Source organism: Bacillus rossius, chromosome 8, assembly GCF_032445375.1.
Source record: "Bacillus rossius redtenbacheri isolate Brsri chromosome 8, Brsri_v3, whole genome shotgun sequence".
In the NCBI taxonomy this organism is placed as follows: Eukaryota; Metazoa; Arthropoda; class Insecta; order Phasmatodea; family Bacillidae; genus Bacillus; species Bacillus rossius.
The window spans coordinates 45,297,513-45,309,484 of NC_086336.1; the positions used below are offsets into that span (position 1 = coordinate 45,297,513).

At 33.3% G+C, this 11,972-nt stretch overlaps 1 protein-coding gene across 1 annotated transcript in view; it reads left to right on the forward strand.

Annotated features, from left to right (window-relative positions):
* Positions 1-9,357, forward strand: part of LOC134534846 (nicastrin) — a 32,941-nt gene extending 23,584 nt beyond the window's left edge. The window contains exons 12-13 of the mRNA XM_063373472.1: positions 5,994-6,186; positions 8,782-9,357. Coding sequence (XP_063229542.1) covers positions 5,994-6,186; positions 8,782-8,803 — 215 coding nt within the window. The 3' untranslated portion in view covers positions 8,804-9,357. The remainder of the gene's footprint in view (positions 1-5,993; positions 6,187-8,781) is intronic.
* The last annotated feature ends 2,615 nt before the right edge of the window (positions 9,358-11,972 follow it).

Genomic DNA, 11,972 nt, shown 5'->3' on the forward strand with positions numbered 1-11,972 from the left:
TCGACACGGGAGTCGAGTCAGACCATGATGGGTCTGCTGCGATGAGAATGGAGCATTGGTGCAATTATTGTGTGTGGCTGGAGAGTTTCCTGTTCTGGTTTGAAAATCAATAAATTTTTATTGACTTTTAAAGAAAGCTAGTTAAGAATAAGGAATAACTAGGAGTCTGCAAGTGTTTGAAAAATGTTAAAAAAAATTGTGAATAATTTGATATTCAATTAGAAATTACAAATAGAATTTTGAAAAATTTATTTGTTTCCGATAGGCCTTAACCATGTAGGACTCGTTCACAAAAACAAATTATAAAACAAAAAATGTAATATATATGTGGCTAAATTGATTTATTGAGATTTAGTATGGTTTTCTGCAACAGTATTCACACATTATTTTTATACATACTTAACAAATAATCACTGATTATTAATAATACTCTATTTTATGAATATAATCAGATCAAAACAACTTTCAAAGGTAAAAGTTACTCGTTAAAGAAATTGCATTGCCAGGTTTTTTTTAAAATTCTCTTTTTTCTACACCTCTTTATCATGTGTATATTCCTATCTTTATTTTACAGAATTTTTTATAGAATTTTCTTGGACTACTGTGAAATATGCAAAAAAGTTTCACTGTAGAATAAATGCTAGAGGTAAAAATCCATAATCTTATAAATTTAGCTTTTATACTTCACTCTTAAAATGTATCTAAATGTTTTTTATATAGTTCCTCCATTGAATTTCAATATTTTACTTACTAATATAATTTTATTTAAATAACTTTCAACATTGTTTGTTACAAAAATCACCCTTTTAGTTTTAATAAAATTTCAAATGTATTTAATTGATTTTAGTCCCGAAAACCATTATGATTTTACTACCGAAAACCATTATAACGATTTTAGTACTGGGAACCATTATAATTAGGGATGGGATTTTCGAATCTTGGATTCGTCGAATATACAGAATCCTATGGATTCGAGGATTCGTAGGATCCGAGGTGGGATTCGAGGTAGGATTCGAGGTGGGTTTTTAAGAGTTTTAGGTAGTAATTGAAAATTGTAGTACTGGGCGAAGTTCGAAAATTTAGAACCGAACCGAACCCTTACGTTCGGTTCGGTTCGGTTCGAAACCTCATAAAATATATTCGAAAAACCGAACGTTCGTTTAAAAAAAATTACGTTTTTCTAATTTTCTAACCCCCATTTGAGACCATTCACAAAACAGCACAACAAAATTCCATTACATGTAATAATCCTACTTTTATCGCATAATCGTCGCCTCAACAGTTTCAAGTGCAGACAAAAAAAATTATTAATTGTCGCATAACTCGCATAGAATTTTTTTCATATAGGCGCGCTTTGTTTTTTATTTACTTTAGAGATTTTTGTATGCATTTTTCGTACTACGTAATATGAACTATCGTACAAATGCCAAAGGTATTGTATATTATACCTTTAACTATAGTGCGTGTACGAGAAGTGTTGTAAAATCACCAAAGATTGCGTAACCCATACGTTAAACTAAAGCGCATGTACGAGAACTCTCGTATTTCGGCAAAACTAACGTGATCAAGTTAACACAAGACAAATGCGGTAGGAAATGATTACGTAAATTACGTACCTATTTTAAATTACTGGGATGTATTTATTTTCTTTGGCCTTTTTGGTTATAACAGTCAGGTACTGAAAATATTAATTTAATCTTGTGTATTAAAAGTACTGGTCCAGTAAATTTTACAGTACGGTACTAAGTTGACTAGCGTAGTTGCGGCAGCCATCATTATTTCTCGTGTTTTCTTTTTTCCGACGCAAATTTCTATAACCACACTTCTTACGTTACGTTAACAAAATTATAGTTCTTGAGGTGATTTGCGATGAGCAGGCTTACGTCGTTGAAGTTTTCCAAATGGAGAAAAGATAATGTCTACCCAGATGACCCAGAACCACCCCAAAAAATGTCTAAAGTTTCTTCTGACGAGCAGCATTCTTCCAAGAAAACAGTAACTGCAGTCAGCGGGTTTTGTAATGTAGATAGGTAACTTAATTCACATTCGACTTTTTTTTAATGTCCTATTAAAAAGTGTTACTTATTAAAAATGTTATGTGGCCTTATGCTGAATGTTCGTCATCTTTATAATAATATATTTTTTTAATGAAGGTTAGTGTACACTGAAAAAGGAAGATACCTAGTCTTTTGAAATTTAGATGGAACTTCTTCATGAATTAAAAGTATATATAAAGAAATTAAATGCAAAATGATTTTCTCTAAACTGTTTTCTTTCCTTCATTATTTATTGCATAAACTTAACTTATAAAATGTATTGCAATTTAATAAAGCTAAGCCATATGTTTTAATTTTACATATGGGTGGAGAACTTTTCTTTCTCACCATTCAGTTAAAGACCAAAATGCTGGTGGTCGGTTCATTTTAATTCCAAACAATTATTTCTGTATGAGGTTTGGTTCGTCTCGGTTCGAAATTTTTTTGCTATGGTTCGATTCAGTTCGAAACTAGAGAACTGAGGTTCGTCCAGCTCTAGAAAATTGTATACCTAAATAATGTATTGGTCCGAATATAAGGCGACCATTTTTACATAAACGAAAGATGCAAAAATTGGAAGTCGCCTTATTTTCGCACCCAAGACGTCAGAACCGCAAACATTAGTTCCAAGCTGAAAGCTACAGTAGAAACATTGTTTAACAAAACGTTCACAATTTTTTATATTAACTAAAACTTTGTTACCTCACACGGGGAAAAACGATAAATCCACCTAATATTGCAGTAATTCACAATTGTTTGAAGTTGAAAATTAAAATATTTGTTCTTGAGTAAAAACCGTGAATGTTGAAGCATCTCAAAATGGCAACCTTTTATTTCACAATTCATATTTGTACTTTGTGTACAATCGCGTGTTAACATTTACGGTAATTTATCTTCAGATTTTTAACGGAAATATTTGTACTAAAATATCACAGTTATTTTCAGAACGATTGTTTACGTTTACAAACATTTCGGATGTAATGTTTGGAAATTCACGGCTGCCAACTGTCTTTCCACAATATTTCTTTGTTGTAAAACGAACATTGCCGAACACGCACGAAGACGCCATATTAACAGGAATTTGGTACGTTGCTTCAAAAGCTATTTTAATAATCCACTCTTTATTTATGTAAAAACCTTTCATAATTATAATAGATTATTCTTTCAAATTCATAGAACAGACTCTCTCTGTCAGAGAGTAATATGGACAAATATACGCGGTCACGTAACCGAGTTATTCATGGCCGTATGCTTCATCATGTCAGCTAGCCACTTGTTTTGTTCCGGCGAGATGCATTCTTTGTTTGCTTTTTTTACGTTTAACACACTACTAAATAGTAATACGCCTTGTTCTGTGGTAATACGTAGCTTAAGTCAAACGGAAAGTTAAATGCTGTATTTTAAGAGTGATTAATAGCCATTGTAAAAATTTTAAATTCGTAGATACAGTAAACTGTGAAAAATGAACAATCACACAATCACACATCGGTGGAACGGCGGGGAACGAGCTCTAGACAAATAAACAGCTCTGAAGATGACAATTATGCAGCTTCATTAGAGTAAACATACGAAAAAATTTCTAATGTAATACTTAAAAATGTAAATATTTTCTAATTGTTTTCTTTTGACTTTTAGGGTAGGCCATTCAAACTTATTTTAAATAAGTAATGTGATAAATATAAATTAATTGTTATACATAAATGCAAAAACGATTTATCAACACAAAATGTATGTCTAATGAATTTTCACATTAATTTCTACCAAAAATTATTTTTACATTTGTTTGGCCTCCTGAAACTGCAGGTCGCCTTATATTCGGGGTCGCCTTATATTCGGGCCAATACGGTATTATAAAGGTAACGGAAATAGCACAAACATAAGATTAACTATGCTGCATTTTGTCAATTAGCATAACTACTTGATCATTTCCAACCTTCAATAATATAACATTGCAGAAAAAAAACTTAATTTTTTTTAAATGGTGTCTGTTATACAAACGTATTTTATTGAAAACATAGGAAGGATTAATGTAACAGAGAATTAGACGGATGCAAACTTACGTGTGTGGTTTTTGAGGTTATTTGTCTATTTTATATCAGGTGTATACACTATGCACTTATTTTATAATTTTATAAATACACATGTGATTTTTTTTTAATAACATGTGAAATTTAGTGTGGGACTGGGATTCGAGATTCGATGACAAACACTGAGGATTCGAACAAGGATTCGGATTCGACCAAAATGTGGATTCGTCCCATCCCTAATTATAATGTAAACAAAACAAACAAACAAAAAAAACCTTCTGAAAAATCTTTAAATTTAAAATATGCATTATAATATGCATTATAAATAATGACAACCACAATCAAATATTTTTATTCACAATGTGATACAGTGCTTATAATTTTCTTATTGATTTACAAGAGTTTGCATTGAATTTTTGCTCTTGTAAATTATTGGAGTAATCGGAATATCCAGAGAAAACTGAACTATTTATTGCAACATCCGCATTGCTTTCAAGTATTGCAGATTTTCCATAGTTATTACTGATTTAGACATCCAGTTCCAGAGTAATGGATTGTTATTTATTTATTACGGAAACAGGGAAACTTAATGACATGTCAGAAATACTGTGTCATTGTTTTATATGATGAACCTCACTCATAATTTTAGTTGGCTATCGACTGCGTATCTGGCACAGTCATTTTCTTTTTGTTCTGTTTATTTGAATTCAGTTCAGCTTATTAAGAGTGCTATGTAGATAAATTTATTCTCAAGGAGATTCAAGAATACAAGTTTGCAATTCTTGCATTGTCAATTGTTAATCATGAGGTAGACGTAAAATACTTAACATGAATAGTAATTACTGATATTTATTTAGTTTTTTTATAAAGTGGATTTTAGACCTCTGTAATCATCAAACTAGTTTCTGGATGGATTAGCTCTTTACTGTTTAAGTGTGTTAATTATTTTCTAGAGTCTAGTATTTGGCCTGAATTTTGTTGCATTTTATTGTTTGGCTAAATGTGATTACTGGAGGGTATGCTTTTAAGTTGGCAACACTGCCACCGTCCTCTTAAGAAAAAAAATGGGCTCAACCCCTTGGGAAATGGGAATCGAACGTGGATGGTCTTAGCAGAGAAAAGCAACCTGACCACGCAACCTCTATGATCCCACTTCTTCCCTGGAAGACAAACTACTGTGCAAAAACATGAAGTAACTTTCATATAAACAGGAGTGTACACAAATTAATTTGGGAAACAGATCTCAGTTCTATTTCTTCACAAATTTTTTACAATGGAATATAAAAGAAGTAATCCAAGTATTTCATACAGACTGTTTGTTTTTTTTCCTTTTTAATATTGGTTTTGTTATGTGTTTGGCCAGTTATCATATCTTTTGTAAAAAAAAATGTTATTCTAACACACCAAGAGTACCAAGACACAAAAATAGCCTCAGTTGTTTTCTTTACCTCTAGCTACAATGTTAAAATTTTTAAGTGTCTTTCTGCTGGGTTTTCATCCATGATCGCTGAAGTGTCGTGTTAATGTAGCAAAAGTGGATGGTTCGATACTAAATTCTGTAATGACTACCTAAATTTAAGAGCACATAGTCTGTATTACGGGTACAAAGGCAGTGGTTTGGAGACCACTGTAAACTTGAAGATATATCACCCTTAAACATTTTCGGTATAACGATGCAATATAAAATTCTGATTTTGTTGTGTTGTGTTTCTATGAAACTCTTAATAATGTCTTGGTTAAATGGTTTTCCTACAGACTCCAGTTTGACTCATGATTCATGAGCATTGAGCTATTGTGCGTGGTTTTTGTGTGTCCACTGTAATATTACCTTGCCTAGCTATGCCTGTTTGTGGTTCTTAATGTACTCCAATTGAATATTTGAAATAACTTTTGAAACGTTGAATAAACTTTTTTTCTAAATTGGTTTCAGATTATGACTGGTCATCAGGCAAGTATTCAACGTGGACGGAATCTGTCTGGCAGGAATTGTCAGTGCGGATGTTCCTCAAACCTTCCCGCAATGTGGAAATTCTCACGTTTACACTTGGTGTGTGTATTTTTATTACATCCTTTGTGGTTGTGTTCCTCATGGACTGCCGCTCCCACATTCTGTTTGGGAACATGTAAGTACCAGGCTTTGAACATTTTACGACGTAATTGTGTGCCAATGTGCTGCTTGTGGTGTAGATACAAAATATTGCAAACTCATTTGTGCTAAAATGAAGTTTTTTAATCTACAAAGCTACAAAATGCTACATTTCAGAAGCAAATTTCTGAATTTTAAAATGTGCTTTACGCTAACCCTTAAACCTTTTTAAGCATGTTTGCTGGTTGTTTTGTTAAATTTGTAAACCATAGGTTTAACACTGTTAATAATTTGACAAACTCATGATATATGCTATGTATATGGGAACTACAGTAGGGTCTCGATAATCCGAGCTCCGATAATCAGAGTTCCCAATAATCCGAGTCAGTTTCGGGGGTTATGAGAAAGAAAAAAATACGAATTTTGCAAACACACATACACGTATGGACGGCCAGGGCTACTTTGAGGAGGAAGGCCCGATGGGGTGAGTTGGGTAAGTGACTGTACGTAGCAGGTAGCGGCCCACCCCTGTCAGAAGTTGCAAGAATCTATTTTTAGAACATTGGGGGGAAACCCTTTTTCTCCGTCGGCCTAGACTCTCCGCCCCCTCGTCGCTTCCCTGCGTTCCATCCAGAGGGCAATTTTTAGTTCCCATAAGTTCTTCGCCGTGAGCACATCTATGTAGTTACGTCCCAGTTCTATTACGAACCAGTATGAGTAAAAGAAAACATACTGAAATATCATTAAGTGATAAATTATAAGCGCTGACGCGGGTTGATAAAGGTGAGTCGCTAAAATCAATTGCGCGTGATTTAGGAGTGAGTGCTGTTACCGTGGGTGACTGGAGGTGCAACAGACAGAAATTGGAGTTATGGCATACTCAAAAAAATCTTTCTCAGGCTACAACATCCAGATCTCGTATGAAAAAAAGTGAGTACGAAAAAACAAGTGAAGCTTTGTTTTCATGGTTTTTAGCACAGCGGCAAAAAGGTGTCCCTCTTTCTGGGCCTATATTACAAGAAAAAGTGCAGTATTTTCGTAATAAATTACAAGAAGGTGAAAGCAATGTTAATGCCAGTAAAGGATGGCTGGATAAATGGAAAAAAAGATACGGTGATCCTGCTGATGCTGCTGGTGCTGAAAACTACGTTCAAAAATTTCAAAGCATGATCGAAGAAGGAGGCTACACACAATTATATAACTGTGACGAGACTGGGTTAAATTTTAAATGCTACCTAACAAGAGTCTAGCATCCAAAGACGAAATTTCCGCTCCTGGGCATAAAAAGAGCAAGGAACGAATTACTGTTCTGCCATGTTCCAATGCCTCTGGGACACATAAGCTTCGTCCCTTGGTGATAGGAAAGTCAAAAAAACCTAGAGCTTTTAAAAATGTAAATATGAACGCACTACCCGTCGCATACAAAAATCAAAAGAACTCGTGGATAAATACGACCATTTTTAAAAATTGTTTCTTCGAGGAATTGGTTTCTTCAGTAGAAACTTTTTTAAAAGAACGACAATTACAGGGAAAAGCACTGTTGGTTATTGACAACGCTCCATCCCATCCAAACGTAGAAGAGCTGTCAAGTGATGAAATTAAAACTGTTTTCCTGCCCCCAAATGTGACTAGCCTCATTCAACCTATGGACCAAGGCGTCATTGCGACAATAAAGAAAAAGTACAGACGCATGCTTCTGACATATATTTTGCAAGAAGAAGAAATTTCATTAGTAGATATGCTAAAAACAGTTAATATAAAAGACGTTATCTATTGGTTAGTTGATGCGTGGTCAGAAATTAAACAGGAAACTACAGAAATCCTGGTCAAAACTTATAAAACCGAGAGTTTCACAAAGTGAAGAAGAAGAAACAGTTGAAGATGACTGTGATAATATGACTCTATTGAATTTAATGGTGGCAATCCCTGGCTGCGAAATGGAATCCAGTGCTGAAGAGGTTAAGAAGTGGTTAGACAGTGATGAAATTGAAGAATTGACAGATGAGAAAATTATTGAAATGGTCAACAACCGGGATGAGGACACCGAAAAAGACGAATAAGAGGAAGAAGAAACCAACAAAAAAATTAGCCATGCAGATGGGTTTCTACGCTTAGAAAAGGCACTAGAATACGTGGAGCAGCAAGATGACGTCACGCCAAATGACGTAATGTTTTTTAAGAAGTGGAGCACACAAGCAGCTGAGAACCGAGGAGCATTAAAAAAACAAAAAAACAATATTAGATTATTTTAAAAAATAATAATTATGTATATACATATTTCTATTCTGCCTTTTAATAGGTTTGTATTTTCTTTTTATTTAAACATCGACATATGTATTTTGCGTGTTTTTATTCGTATTTCCAATAATCCGAGTTGGCCCTGGTCCCATCCAGCTCGGATTATCGAGGTTCTAGTGTAATTGAATATTAGTTATTTCAAAGTGTTAGTATTGAAAGTCGAATCAGATATGAATAATAAACTACCGGTATGTATTTGTATGTGTATTTGAAGATTCAAATGTTCGCACAGGTTAAATTATAATAGTGTTTCCATAAAAACTACAGAACAGAGTTGTGAATAATGTCATTTGTGTTCATATTGAGTAGTAGTTGTGTTTTATTTTTTGCATAGGCCCAGTGCTGATGATTGCTAGGGGTCGGATGCAAATCGGATATCCTTGGCCACTTTCCGCGGCACGCCCCTGTAAAAACCGGGGAGGCCGCCGCCTGCCGAGTTAGGATATGTGATTTGCAAGCTCGCAAGAATTGGAGATCTCCGCCGGTGCATTCGCTGTGCTGACTGCGTGCCGGGACAGAATTTTGACACTGTGGTGTGTTTTTGGTGCCGTGCAAGACAAGAGTGGACAATAGTTCAGACGCTTCAATGCAGAACGCTACATGGCATGATTGTTGAACTTCAGAATTTTTAGCACGGTCAACCTAGAAACAAATTAATGTGTAAGGTATGGCGTAAGTATGTAATGATATGGTGGTGTAATTTCTAATTAGTGATGAGATGATGGTATGTCATTGTGATGTTCAACATAGCAACTAAAATAGTATTTTATTAAATTTATAATTTTTTTAAGTAAATCAGTGGAATAGGAAATTATAAAGCACATCAGGAAAAAAAAAATTGTATTTTAATCCTCAACATTAAGTAATTTACAGCAGGCTAGATGCTGAAAATAAATGCCATCTTGTTTGTTTTGTGTATTTCCTTCATTCAGCTTGCCATTGGGGTGAAATTGCATGTTTATTTTACAAAAAAATAAGTATTTATAACAATTTTGATAAATTCATATTTTTGGTACAAAATAAATATGTAAAGGGGTACAATTAATTATGTTATAAAATTGCTATTTATGGTTCAGATTGCTTTACTTTGCCACTTAGGGGCTTACCACTCACAGTTACTCTGATGTCATTATTTTATTTTTTGTTACTTGTTATCTACTCAATAGCATTGTTTATCTAATAACATGATACACTGATTCCATTAAGTATTATGTAACTATAATAACTTTTTTTAGCTGTGGCTAGTTTTCGTGGTGCATATTTATTTTAGTAGTAGCATTCAACAGTTAATAATATTATTCTACAATAAAAAAGTTTACTTATAGTGTATAAACTAAACTTTTACATCAGAAAAAAATTGTATTTTCAAGAATTAAGACTCTAGCTGTCTAGCTAGTATTCCTCCTAAGTTATAACTCATTAGTGAAACATGAAACACTACTTAATCTTAAAAGTAAAACCTGAGAGAATTACAAAAGAAATCAAAATTATAAACTTGTACATAAAAATCAGATAGTTGTTTTAAACTTCACAAATAATTGTGCTGTAATATATATTTTAAATAAAATGTTTAATATAATATTTAATAAAGAAAAATGTCAAAAAAATAAATAAATATTTATTTCATTATAAGTTGTTCTATGCATCAAATATCTCATGGTTCAGTAATCGTTAATAATATTGTTTAGTAATACTAATAATTACAGAATTTACTTAATTCTAAGATGCAGGTTTTTTTTTTGATCGTAGAAAATGGGGTGCATTTTACAATTGATGGCATCTTGCATTCACAGAATTTATTCTATTTTAAGATGCACCTACTCATAGAGTTTTAAAGACTTGAAAATAAGATGCTGCTTACAATATTGATGTTTGCTTTCTTTCGCAGGCAAACTCATCAACACTTGTGTAAGTATAAAGGTACATAGTAGGTTATTTAGCAAGATGTTAATTCAGGATGTGGTACAAAAAACAGTGGTTGTTAGTCAACTGTCACATTTTGATAACATTATCTTGATTATCACAAGCACTCCGTGTAAGTGAGTCTCGTACTTATTTCAGAAAGGCACTGAACACTTTCAATGTCGAGAACCAAGAACAACCTCATCTTACTTAAATTTGAAGTAGCTAAATATGTTAAAAGTCGACCTATGCACAAAAAATTCTGGATAGTTTGGTAGAGTTATCAAACTACTTAAAAGCTTGGAAACAGTAATGTACCAGTCAACATTCACCTGTTATAGATAAATGTGTTATCTTGAATTGAAGTGCATTTTATATAGCAAGCTTTGAATATCAAAAGAGGGGTGCATATAAAATAGATAATGTATCATATTCAAGTAAATATAGCATGTAAATATAATTCATAATAGCCTGCATTAAAAATCATTCCTGTACATAAAATATTTCACTGATGTTACATGGTAGGTCAAATGTTTTGGGGTGTTCTGAGAAGAATGTGTGTGTATGTGCGTGTGGTATATTAGACTTAAATCTTGTAATCAGCCAAACATAATTGTAATATTGGTAACACGATTTGTATCTTGGTGTTCTGCTGAGCAACAAGGTACTATTGGCAGTTAATATTTAACTTATCATTATTTTATTACATGTTTTATGCTCTGTTCTAGGGCATACTGTAAATACATACTATAAACTAATTTAATAAAGTACGATGAAAATGCCTGCTTACAATTTTGTGCACTGTAAATATACATTTATATTTATATATTATTGTATATTTTACCATCCTAGCAGAAATGTTGCACTGACTAAAGTAACAAATATTCTATTATGAGTATGTGTTGTGGATCTAGATTTGACTAACTGTCTGATCAGAATGGAGTTATTAAATGGCAGAATTCAAATACAGTGTTTGTTAGAACTTGACAAGGAATGTATTCACTTAAAGTAAAAGAGAACACTGTAATTTATTATTCTGAATAATGAAAAATCTTATATACATACTCTTAAGTCATTATAAACTAATACAGATTAGCTTATTTCTTACACTATGGTTAAGATTACAAAATATGTTTTGAATGTAAGGTGTGAGTGATTATTATTAGTTTTTTTAGTTGATGTGTATATAATTGTTTGTTGAAATGATTATTTAATACATATGATATGATACATTTGATACATGTTTTGCAGTTTTTTCATCAGAATGAATACTGCTGGGCATCAGGTTAAAATAAGAAAAATTATTAGTTAATTTTGAAGTGAAACTTCTTTGCTGAGGGGGTAACAATTTTCCGAGCGTTACGAAAATTCAGATTGCGTGAGGGGAAATAGCTAGGTGTGTGGTAGGAGAACCGGGAGAGGAGGGGAATAGTTACATACGTGGTGGGGGAACCGATAGATGAGACTGCAGGTAAAGGTATAAATGACGCAGCTTACTTGCGCTCTTGCTCTCTTTCTCTCTTGCATTCTTATGCACTTGTGCACTTTCACGTGCGCACTTGTTTCTTGTGGGTGGACGTCGCGCTATCCCCACTCCGGGGCCGTTGGCGCGGTCGGTGATCG